The sequence below is a fragment of the Jaculus jaculus genome, chromosome 2 (assembly GCF_020740685.1).
Source record: "Jaculus jaculus isolate mJacJac1 chromosome 2, mJacJac1.mat.Y.cur, whole genome shotgun sequence".
Lineage (NCBI taxonomy): Eukaryota > Metazoa > Chordata > Mammalia > Rodentia > Dipodidae > Jaculus > Jaculus jaculus.
In genome coordinates this window covers 44,315,521-44,328,166 of record NC_059103.1, presented here as the reverse complement: position 1 = coordinate 44,328,166, position 12,646 = coordinate 44,315,521, and the positions used below count along the sequence as shown (strand labels likewise).

Sequence of the window (12,646 nt, the reverse complement as noted above, 5' to 3'; positions counted from 1 at the left end):
TTTATTTTGCTGTCATCATCTTTTCCTCCTATTATGATGGTCTTGTGTAGTTAGTGTCAGGCACTTTGAGGTCGTGGATATCCAGGCCATTTTGTGTCTGGGGGGAGCACGTTGTAAGGAGTCCTGCCCTTCCTTTGGCTCTTGCAGTCTTTGCACCACCTCTTCCACAATGGACCCTGAGCCTTGGAAGGTGTGATAGAGCTATTTCTGTGCTGAGCACTCCTCTGTCACTTCTTCCCAGTACCATGATGCCTTCGAGTCATGCAAGGTCACTGCCATCTGAAAAGAGAAGGTTCTCTACCAAAAGTGAGAGTAGCATTAATATATGTGTATAAAAATTAAGAGAAGTGCTTACTGGACAGATTGATGAGCATAGTATATACATTTAGCCAGAAAGCAGCAGAGGTTACACCCTTAGGGCTCATGACTACCCCTGTTTTAAATTTTCAGTATCAGGGATGTATTCCCTCCCATGGAGCGGGCCTCCAGTCCAATTGGAGGGCAGTTGGTTTCCACTATGCCAGATGTGCCACTATTGCACCCGTTGGCTCATTTGTCCTGGCTGGCCAAATATAAGGCTTACAGTATCCACTGTTGAGTATCTTCCCTGGTGATTTCTCTCTCTCCCACTAAACTGCATGCAGAATGGCTTTTTTTCAGCTTTTTGTCAGCTGGTTTACATGGAGGAAGTTATCAGCTCAGTTCCAGCAGGATTTCTCAGTGAACTTGCAACCCAAGTATGCAGAGTCTTGAGCGATAGGGTCTTTTCCTGGTGGGAAAACCAAGGGCCTCAGCAATGGCCTGTAATGTTTTGGGACATCAGGGACCTCCCTGGCCAGCAACTCAATGGAAGGTATCCCATCCCTGGCACTGAAAATTTTCTAGGAACAGTCTGTGGCTCCTGAGTTTGCCATTGTCCAAAAAAAGTATGTTTCCATATGATTTATTTATATCCTCTTAGATTTTGATTAGCCCTCTGTTGTAGTCTGGTTTGCATTGCTGGTAGAAATCACCCAACCAAGAACAGCTTCTGGGAAAACGAGGTTTATTTTGGCTTGTAGGCTCGAGGGGAAGCTCCACGATGGCAGGGGGAAATGATGACATGAACAGAGGATGGACATCACCCCCTGGCCAACATAGGTAGACAATAGCAACAGGGAGACTGTGCCAAACAGTAGCATGGGGAAACTGGCTATAACAGCCATAAGCCTGCACCCAACACTACATTCCCTCCAGGAGGCATTAATTCCCAAATATCCATCAGCTGGGAACCTAGCATTCAGAACATCTAAGTTTATGGGGGACACCTGAATCAAACCACCACACCCTCCCTCCACCTTTCCTTTACTCAATTGCTTCCCCTGACCTCACGTAGGCCTTTTCACCCCCATCAACCTATTCTTCTACTTACATATATACAATACCATCCTATTAAGTACCTCTTCCCTTCCTTTCTATTCCCTTTGTATCTCTTTTCAAGCTTACTGGCTTCTGCTACTAAATTTTCTTCCTACTCACAGAGAAGTCCAATCATCTAGTTAGGATCCACGTATGAGAGAGAACATGCAACGTTTGGCTTTCTGGGACTGGGTCTTCTTTTTTTAAAAAAAAAAATTTATTTATTTATCAGGGGGAGGGGAGGATGGGTGCACCAAGGCCTCTAGCCATTGCAAATGAACTCCAGATGCATGCGCTACCATGTGCATCTGGCTTACATGGGTCCTGGGGAGTTGAACCTAGTTCCTAAGGCTTCACAGGCAAGTGCCTTAACCACTAAGCCATCTCTTCAGCCTGACTCTGATCTTTGTAAATTTGATTTATTTGGGGGAGGGGAGTGAGAATGAGAGAGGGACAAAAAATGAGAGAGCATGAGAATACATAAGTATGGGTGTGCCAGGCTCTCTTGTCACTGCAAATGAACTAAAATACATGCTTGACTCCGCATCTCGCTTATGTGAGTGCTGGGGAATTGAACCCAGGCCATTTGACTTTACAAGCAGGGGGCACCTTTAGCCATGGAGCCATCTTTCTAGTGCCTCGATTTTTTTTTTTTTTTTTTTTGGTCTTACATGCTAATACCTGTATTCTTTTATCTTGGATTGTGATGTGTTCATTTAGCTTTTGTGTTGATTGAATGTGTCTTTATGATGGCCTCATTTTTGGTAAGCTACTGACATTATCATTTTCAGATGTTCATTTTTGGGTAGTCCAGTTTCACAAAGCTTTCCTTCCTTGTAAGATGGAGATTTCAGCATCTCTAGTTCTTCTGTGTTTATGTAAATATTGACAAAAGGGCTGGGGAGGCGGCTGAGGTGTTAAAGGCACTTGTTTGCAAAGCCTACCCATCAGGGTTCAATTCTCTAGCACCAAGTAAAGCCACATGCACAAAGTAACATGCATCTGGAGTTTGTTTGCCTATTCTCTCCCTCCACCCATCTCTGCTGGCAAATAAATAAATAAAAAATTTAAAAGAATCTTGGCAAAAGTTATGACCTCCATGGCAATATTTTTCTTTGTCTTTGCCCTCTTTCCTTGTCTTCTAGTCTCATTAGTAATCTTCCTATGTAGATTACTACATGTGACAGATCTTTATGCCTGTGGAACTGTGCTGAAAACCATTGTTTGGATAACTTGTTCTCTGTCTTTTTTTGTCTCTTCACATTTCGTATGTCATCATTGCTGTTGATACTGTGTCATTACTCAGCAAATAAATTGATACAAGAAATTTGATTGCTTCTGGGCTGGGGAAATGGCTCAGTAGTTAAAGGTACTTGCTTGCAAAGCTTGGTGGTCTGGGTTTGATTCCCCAATACCCACATAAAGCCAGATGCACAAAGTGGTGCATGTGTCTGGTATTTGTTTGCAATGGCAAGAGGCCATGGCATGCCCATACTTACCTACCTACCTACGTCCCCATCCCCGTGCATGCATGCTTCTTTCTGTTGTCTCTCTCTCTCTCAAATAAATTAAAAAAATATTGTCAAAAGTAAAATTGGATTGGAGAGATTGCTTAGTGATTAAGGCATTTGCCTGCCTAGGTTAAATTCTTCAGGATCCATGTAATCCAGCTGGCATGCATCCTGAGTTTGTTTTCAGTGGCTGGAGGCACTGGCGTGCCTATTCTCTATCGTCTGTTTTCTCTCAAATGAATAAAAATAAAAAATATTTAAAAAATAAATTTAATTTTTTCATAGAACCAATTGCTAACATCAATGCAAAAAAAGGGTTATCATTTTCCTAAAATTAAAAGGATTAATTTTCTTTTCAGTTACAAAAAAATAATTAGATATCTAAGAGGTCACCTTTAGGCCTTTTAAAGAGAGAATGAGAATGAGAATATGGGAGTACCAGGGCCACTGCTGCAGCAGTAAATGAACTACAGATGCATGTGTCATGTGTATCTGATTTCATGTAAGTGCTGGGGAATTGAACCTGGTCTGGAAGGTTCTGCAAGCCAGCGCCTTTAGCCACCGAGCCATCTTCCTAGCCTTGTACTACAGAAAAAGTATGAAAGCTGAGCGTGGTGGCACATGCCTTTAGTCCCAGCACTTGGGAGGCAGAGGTAGGAGGATCTTTTTGAGTTTGAAGCCACCCTGAGACTACATAGTGAATTCCAGGTCAGTCTAGGCTTGCAAGATTTTTCCTTGTAAAATGAAAAAAGAAAAAAAAAAAAAGACAATATATGAGATTATGCATGAAAATCTGTTTTATTTTTTATGCTAGATGTCTCCAAAAATTGTGAGCCTCAAGGACAACCTGGCAAAGCTTATAACAACTGTTATTTTATAACTACCTGATAGAACAGTTCTATCCCTACATTGTATAAAATTATTTCTCTAATGTACAGTGTCTTACAGAATGGTTAAAATGTTTCCTAGCACCAGTCTATTTACTGTACGTTTGTTTGTTTGTTTGTTTTTGGTTTTTCGAGGTAGGGTCTCACTCTAGTCCAGGCTGACCTGGAATTCACTATCTAGTCTCAGGGTGGCCTCGAATTCGCAGCGATCCTCCTACCTCTGCCTCCCTCCCAAGTGCTGGGATTAAGGGTGTGTGCCACCACGTTCAGCTGTACTTCTTTTTAAAAGTCCTTTCTCTGCACAAAAAAATGTAGATTACAGTTAGGGGCATAGCGCATGCTGGAGTGCTTGTCTAGGATGTGCGAGGCCTACATTCGATTCCTTAGCACCAAGAACCAAACAAAACAACACCAAAAAGACAGGAGGTGTGGCGGGGGTGAGGTTTCTACTATACTTTAAAAAGTCTTGTTTTATTCTCATCATTTCCTAGCTATCATTCCATTTAAGATGATAGAGGGTAATTAAATCATGGGAGAAATGAAAAAAAAAGCCTTAATATTTTATAACACAGTGTACACGTTGGTTATTATAAGCTGCTCATACTTGATCAGGGCACAGAACAGACTTTCTCTTGTGACTGTACTTCAGTCCTGAGATCCCAGGCCATTCCCCCTGTAACTACTGTCCTTGTTTGGGAACAGGTCTTAGTCTTGATTACCTTAAAGATCATCTTACTTAATTCTGACAGGTGTCTCCTAGCTTGAATGCTTAGGAGACGGTTTATTCTGTTTTGTGATTGTTGTGTAGAGTGATTGCCTAAAACTTGGCTTCTAAAACTTGATCCATGCACTTACTGTGCTAGCATTTGCGCGGCCACCCAGCTTAGTCATTCTCGTTTTGGGGAACTGCCCTTCTGACTACAGCTGTCTCTAGATCCATGAAAACGTTGGACCAGGGATAGGATCAGCACCATCTCCAGAGAATTTAAAATTTTGAAGACAGATCAAGATGGTTGGGGCTTATCTGTATTGATTGAACATTTTTTCAGATGTTCCAGTAACCTACTACAAGCCCCCCTTTTTGCTGAAAGTGACTTAAGTTGGCTTTTGTGATTTGGATGTCCTTGAAGTGACTATATAGTTGAATAAGCACTTCATTTCCTCACCCGACTCTTCTTCCACTGTTCATGCCTCAGGAGTAAATCTTTAAACCGCCCATGCAGCCCTACACCAGATGCTTTCTGTAATCTTGTTTGCAAATACTTCTGGAGACCACTAGCGCTCTTCTCAATCAAGACAAGTCCTTCAGTTGTAGTTCGGGGAAGGCATACATGCTCATGCAGTGGTAAATGATCTCCTCAGTGAAGATGTGATTTTGTTATGGTGCTGTGTATAAGTTGCCTTTGGCCTTGGTTTTGTCTTCAATAAAATAAACAGATTAGATTAAATCTCTTTAAAGCCACTGCCTGATACTACATAGCGTGATTATTTAGTGTTGAGTAACAGTTGGGACTTTATACCTCTTCCATTGGAGATATTTCTAGGAATTGTGCCAAAGATGATATTTGTTCTCCTGGTAGCTACTTATTTCCTGGATTCCTACTGTTTCCAGCCAGCTTTAGTTCAATTATAATGCTTGTACAGATGAGATTGTGAACTATTGGAAATCTACTTCCATGTTCATACATATATGAGAGAGAGCAAGTATGTTAGGGCATCTGGCTGCTGCAAATGAACTCTAGATGCTTGTGCCACTTTTTGCACCTGGCTTTCTGTGGGCACTGGGAAATTGAACCTGGGCCTGTGCACTTTGCAGGCAAATGCCTTTAACTGCTAAGCCATCTCTCCAAACTGAAAAGCTATCTATACGGTCAGACTGTTCCTTTTGGTCAATTTTTGTCATCAAGCATCTCACTCTGCTTCTTACCACATATAATGCACATATATGCACTTGTAACATGGCATGCTATGGGAAGCACTTAATTTAAACAAGCCTGCCTTGAAAGTTACTTGACAGCATAGTGACCTGGGCAAATCACAACACCTGTTGTGCCTGTTTCTATGAGTAGAGTGTAGATAGTAACTTCTATTCCACCTCGTAGGTCTGTTGGAATTGTCAGGTAAGGTGTTTATGAAATTTGCTTCATAAAGTTATTGTTTGAGTTGTCACTAGTCATCAGTGCAGTCTCTTTAAATGCTGAAGGGATTCCTTTGGTTGACTTTATTCCCTGACTTCAGAGCTTTATAGTCACTTCCTCTGAATCTCCTTAATGAGTTGGACATTTTTTGGATTAGACATAGGCTGTAGGGTTGTTTTTTTTTTGAGAGAGAGAGAGAGAGAGAAGCAGACCTCCAGCCACTGCAGATGAACTCCAGGCGCATGTGCTCCCTTGTGCATCTGGCTTATATGGGTACTGGGGAATCGAACCTGGGTCCTTAGGCTTTGTAGGCAAGCACCTTAACCACTAAGCTACCTCTCCAGCCTTAGGTCCCATATTTTAATGCTTTTTTCTAGCTAATCTTGGAAAATGTAGTAGTTTCTGGGTTAGTAGCTACTTAGTCCATTTCTGAACAGATTAGAGGCCTCTGGGATTGCAGGAAATCCATGTTCTGGGTCAAATGTGGCTCACACATGTTATCCCAGCACTTGGGAGGCTAAGTTAAAGGTCAGCTTCAGAGTACATCATTTAAGGCTAGTCTGAGATACATAGCAAAACCAGTCTTAAACAATGAAACAACACAAACAAAAACCCCTGAATTTGGCCTTCTGCTCTGGCCCCAAGGGATCTGTCTTTCCCATTCCTCTTAGTTTTCTGGCTGGCCTTTGAGGGAGGTCTTTCAGGAGCTCCGGGGCCATTGGGACAGTCTTGTAGTTGAATCTTCGTGGTTGTCACCACTTTAACTATTTTTTAAAATTATTATTTTGGGGGCTGGAGAGATGGTTTAGCAGTTAAGCGCTTGCCTGTGAAGCCTAAGGACCCCGGTTCAAGGCTCGGTTCCCCAGGTCCCACATTAGCCAGATGCACAAGGGGGCGCACGCGGCTGGAGTTCGTTTGCAGAGGCTGGAAGCCCTGGCGCGCCCATTCTCTCTCTCTCCCTCTATCTGTCTTTCTCTCTGTGTCTGTCGCTCTCAAATAAATAAATTTAAAAAAAAAATTATTATTTTGGTTTTTTGAGTTAGGGTATTACTCTAGGTGAGGCTGACCAGGAATTCACTATGTAGTCTCAGGGTGCCCTCGAACTCTGGGTGATCCTGCTACCTCTGCCTTCCAGATGCTAGGATTAAAGGCATGTATCACCATGCCAGCTTTTGTTGTTGTTGTTTTTGAGCTAGGGTCTCACTCTTACCCAGGCTGACCTGGAACTCATTCTGCAGTGCCTGGCTGGCTTTGAACTCTTAGCGATCTCCTACCTCTGCCTCACTTGCACTTTTGCAAAAGTTTATTTTAAAGTTTATTTGCAAGAGAGAGAGAGAGAATGGGTGTGACAGAGCCTGTAGCTGCTGCTAACTCCAAATGCATGTACCTCTTTGTGCATCTGGCCTTACATGGGTATTGAGGAATCAAACCTGGTGGGTTGTTAGGCTTTGCTGGCAAGTGCCTTAACTGCAGAGCCCTCACTTGCACTTTTTTTTTTCTTTCTTTTCTTTTTTTTTCCTTGAGGTAGGTTTTTGCTCTAGTCCAGGTTGACCTAGAATTCACTTTGTAGTCTTAGGGTGGTGGCCTTGAACTCAATAATCCTACTGCCTCTACCTCCCGAATGCTGGGATTAAAAGCATGTGCCACCATGTCCAGCTTCTCACTTACACTATTCATTCATTCATTCATTCATTCATTCATTCATTCATTCAAGGTAGGATCTCACTCTGGCCCAGGCTGACCTGGAATTCACTATGGAGTCTCAGGGTGGCCGTGAACTCATGGTGATCCTCCTACCTCTGCCTCCTGAGTGCTGGGATTGAAGGTGTGCCCCTATCCCCCTTTCACTTGCACTTTTTAACAAAGTTACACAGGAAGCATTCTCAGGATCTCCATCTTTCATTGTATACCATACTGCATGGCAGCTGTGTAATGCTCATGTGATGAAACTTGTGCTATTTGTTACTGCTCACAGAAGTTTCCTGATTATGAGCCAGTAGTTTTAAATATTTTATTTGTTTATGGGGGGGGGGTAGAGGATAGGCATTCCAGGCCCTCTAGCCAGTGCAAACAAGTTCCAAATGCATGCTCCACCTTGTGCATCTGGCTTTACATGTGTACTGGGGAATCAAACCTAGGTCCTTTGGCTTTGCAGGAAGGTGCCTTACTGCTGAGCCATCTCTCCAGCTCTAAGCCAGTAATTTTAGGAGAGAAGACGTAGCTTGAATCTCTGCCTTCCTCTCATTTGAGTCAGACTTTCTCCTAGAGGCTCATGTTTTTAGCATTTGCCTGGAATATGGTAATGAAGCAGTCAGTCCTCCTGAAACAGTTTCCTCCAATGTACTCTTGTGTTACTTGCCAGCAGAGTGGGTCTGAGCACTTGAGCCTCCTTTCTTTCACTGAACCAAAGCATGAGAAAATGGATCTCTTTATGCAGGACTAGTGCTTACAGACATTGGGAAGACTATACTCTGAAATGCTATCACTTTGACTGTCTTTAAATTATTTTATTTTACTATATTTATTTATGAAGAGGGTAAAGAATGGGCATACCAGGACCTTTAACCACTGCAAACAAACTCCAGATTTATGTGCCATCATGTGCATCTGGCTTATTTGGGTTCTGGGGAATCAAACCTGGGCCCTTAGATTTCACAGGCCTTAACAGCCCCTTGACTGTCTTTAATATGACTATTTAAGTGTGCGACAGAACTTATTTTATAAGAAAATTTCCCCCATCTTTTCTTATTTTTTCAACTAAGATGATTAGTTTTGAAGATTTGTATATGTTCCCTTATTGTGAACATCCCATCGAGAGAAAATCTCTTACCTGTTGTTAGTGACCCATCTGTTCACTTGGCCTTATTGAGGCTACACAGGGATGGAAGAGAGGAAAAGGTCCAGGCTTGGAGGGAGGAGCGGGAGAAGGTAGCTTTCTTGACCTTGTTTAATAGGTTAATAGGCTTAGTAATACTGCTTGGTACAAGTGAAGTCATACTGTCTGTTTTCCATTGGTAGGCTTAACCAGACTGTTCTTCACACAATTACAGGTGTGTTCACCCCCGAGGAGGCGTGATTCAGAGTGTCTCTTCGTGGAAGCATGGCTCTGGCACACAGTATGTTGGCACCCGGCAAACACAGTCATGGACTGCTGTGACTCCCCAGCAAACTTGGGCTTCACCAGCAGAAGTAGTCGATCTTACTTTGGATGAAGATAGCAGACGTAAATACCTACTGTAAAACAGCGTCACTGTGTTTTCTCTGCACTGTTCCCTTCCACTTCCCCTTCCTTGTGACATGGAAGTTCATTGTCATAGCTTCAGCTTCAGAAGCTGTTTGTGGCATTTGTGGAATTGAAAAACTCATTGTAGCCTCCCTCTTATTTTTGTTAAAAGAATTCACTTAGGAAAATAATTGATCACAGAGAAAATAATGTCTTTTTTTTTTTTTTCCTCAGTAAGCATAGGAGAATGATGGATTTTGTTAGAAAACTTAATTTTTCTTAGTGACTTTTAATCTTAAGAAAGTCACCTTCTGTTTAAAGTAATATTTCACTTACCAGGCAGAATGGATCTCAGTTTTTGAATTTTGTATTTATTTTTCTTTTTAATGAGATTAATATTTAGACATGACCACTATCTACCCACTTCATTGTCACTCCCACTTCAGGGTGTTTACACACATATCAGTTAGTCCTTGTTGGCACCTGGTAGGGCATATGAATTTAAAAACAAAAAAATGAAAAAAACCAAAAACGCTTGTCCTGTTTAAAAAAAAAAAAAATAGAAGACAGAAGCCAGCTAGGTGGCTCATTCCTTTAATCCCAGCACTTGGGAGGCTGAGGTAGGAAGAGCACCATGAATTCAAGGCCAGCCTAGCTTACTAGACTGAGTTCCAGGTCAACCTGGGCTACAGACACCCTGCCTCAAAATAAAATAAAATAATAGAAAGCAGAAGTATTATGAAAAAAAAATTTTTTTTCTGTTAGTTTAAGTCTTCTCCTTTCCTGAATCTGCTCATTTTTACCCATAACACAAATCATTGGCATGTCCCTTAGATATTACTAAGGTAACTTACTTGGTCTCCTTGTTGCAATAATTTATAACTCCATGGAAAATGTCTCTTAGATTGAATAGACTCCTACCATGGGATTTACTTGGGCATCTATATACTAAGAAATCAGTGGAAAAATCCATTTCCATCAACTTTTCCCCCTGGCTTATTAAAAAAATAATAGGACATGAAAACCTATTATTTAGAATATAAAAAGTTGTGTGGCTTCTAGGCACTTGTGAATCTGAGAGGGGAGTGCCTTTTGTCATAGTTGATCTCTTCATGAAGCTGGATCTGATGCTGTATTTGGGTATTTTTCTCTATCTTCTAAAAACTATATACCCCAAGAAAAATCAAATTGTTTCATAAGAAGTCAGATGCAAAGCACATTAATGGCACTGTAAGTCTTACAGTATCTAAAAGGAATAGCAAAGGGTAGTAGAAACTTCAGGGAATTCAGAAAATGCCAGCAGAGGAATCCTGTGGCATTAGTTACTACCTTTTCTTATAACATGTTGTAGTTACTAGTGAATGATTTTCAAAGCAATACCTAGAACTAGAACACTATGTATTGTGCACAGGAGGAGTGAGGTCATATTGGCTCAGAAGACATCACTTTTGTTCATTGTTTTTGTTTGCTCTTTCAGTTTGCTTTTGTCTCCATTGTTACCATCTGACGTCCCATACCCTTTTGCCTCCCTCCTCAAATGCCTTAGTGGCTCTTCCTGACCATAAGAGGAGTAGAACTACCATTTCCATTCAGTGAGCACACGCTGACCAAGTGCCTGCTCTGCCTAAAACACTGTGCAGGGTGGGTGCTGTGGTGTCCCTGAAATGACTGAGACACAGTCCTGCATGCTCATGCTGAGACTGCCTGGCCCCATCTACCTGACATCATCATCTTTCTTGTGTAAAGATGAATTGAGTCGTGTTTTTTCCTACTTGTCACTTTGTTCTTCTGTGTGCCCTTCTGCCATGGGTGTGTATTGGAACACGTGTTCTCTGACCTTCTCTGTTCTTGACTAGCTTCACTTGCCCTTCAGTCTCCTTCACTTGGCCAAACTCTTAAGACCACGAGCCTCCAGTTTACCCCATCATTTGTCATTCTTTCCCATGGGCACAATCCTAGACAGAACCAAAGACCCCAAGGCCAGAGGGAACAGAACCTGAAATCCACTGCTGGTTTGTGCTTGGACTTTCACAGCTTGCTTCAGGATTAACTTATTGAGTTTCACTGTTACACGTTGTTTTTTACTTGAATTAAAATACTCAACAAAATAGTAATGTATAATTTTTGGTCTGTGTTTTCCAGGAAAATCATTGGTTAGAGAATTTAATGGAATATATATGACTTGAAGTTTCTGCAGCTTATTTTCCCCTTGCATTACCTGTTCTCATGTTAATAGTGTGTTTTGTTCAACTGCACATAGCAGGTGATTTCCCATGACGTATTTTCTTTAATCCCTAATAGTTATTTTCTAGAGAGAACTTTTTAGTGTGCTGTGTGCACTGCGGGTGGGGGTCAGAATGGAATTGCATCCATTCTTTTCTGGCCCTTGCTTTTCCCTTAGCTCGCACATACAGATACTTGTTCCTTTGCCAGCTCCTACTCCTGACTTGATGGTCAAAACAGAGATTTAGGCATTAAGATGAAAAAGGGAAAGGGATGGGACACTCAGGACAGCTCTGTTCCCTCGTCCACTGAAGAGCGTTTGTGCTCTTTTCCTGTGACACTCAGAAGAGTGGAAATGTGATTTCAGGCAAGGGATTAGTGATGAAATTGTACAACAAACCGCCCTCATGACAATGGAAATTTCAGAAGGATTTTTGCCTACTCAGAGTTTTACATTTGGTCACGTAAGTAGTTCTTTATGCCTTATAGGACATTGTTCAAGTACAACTAGATCACAGATTGGTTTCTGTCACAGACATGGTTAAATTCTTCCCCTCAAGTTTGAAGAGCAGCAGGAACCTAGCTGTTGCATCATCACAATGGCTCTGTAGCTCGTCACTGCCTCTTTTGAGTAATTGTCTTTTCCTTCTGATGGTGGCTCCAGACTGAATGATTTCTTCCTGGCCAGGGTACAGGGCATGAAATGCTCTTGTCCGAGTTACGAGCAGGAGCTGCTTGCTTGGTGACTGGCCACTTGCTTGTTTGCGCATCTTCACTTTTAGCAGATTAGCACCATGAATAACTTAAAAGTACATTTGTTGCCTGCTTTTTGTACCATGTCACAGGGGTTTTAAAGAAACTGGGACATAATTTCATCTTTTAGTTTTGACTTTTCTTTTTAAGGCAAAGAGCCAAGCCCCAGTCCCTGTTCTTCATTGTGTCTGATGTGACTTCCATGTAGACATGAAAATGATTGCACCAACAAGACTTCCTTAGATTGTGCACTGTTTGTTTAAAATCATCATGTATTTTAGCTCAATGCTGTTGTATTTTTTTTCATTTTATTTAAAACACTACTTATTCTTTTAACAAATTTCAGAGGGTAGTGATCTTAAAAAAAATCACTGGATAACTAGGAAATGTTTTTTGTTGTTGCTTTGTTTTTAAAGAGTACAAAGGTCGTTGAATCTTTGTCTCCACTTACCGTGAACATGAATTGTCAGCCATTGTATGGCTAGGAACCAATGCACTTGGTGTTAACAGATC

The 12,646-nt window shown here is 41.6% G+C and overlaps 1 protein-coding gene across 3 annotated transcripts in view; it reads left to right on the top strand.

Moving 5' to 3' along the window:
- The window catches only part of C2H18orf25 (chromosome 2 C18orf25 homolog), a 111,333-nt gene extending 101,583 nt beyond the window's left edge, over positions 1 to 9,750 (top strand). For all 3 annotated transcript variants that reach the window (XM_004656816.2, XM_004656817.2, XM_045144536.1), the window contains one exon: positions 8,985 to 9,750. In XM_004656816.2, the coding sequence (XP_004656873.1) occupies positions 8,985 to 9,174 (190 nt within the window). In that variant the 3' untranslated portion in view covers positions 9,175 to 9,750. The remainder of the gene's footprint in view (positions 1 to 8,984) is intronic.
- The last annotated feature ends 2,896 nt before the right edge of the window (positions 9,751 to 12,646 follow it).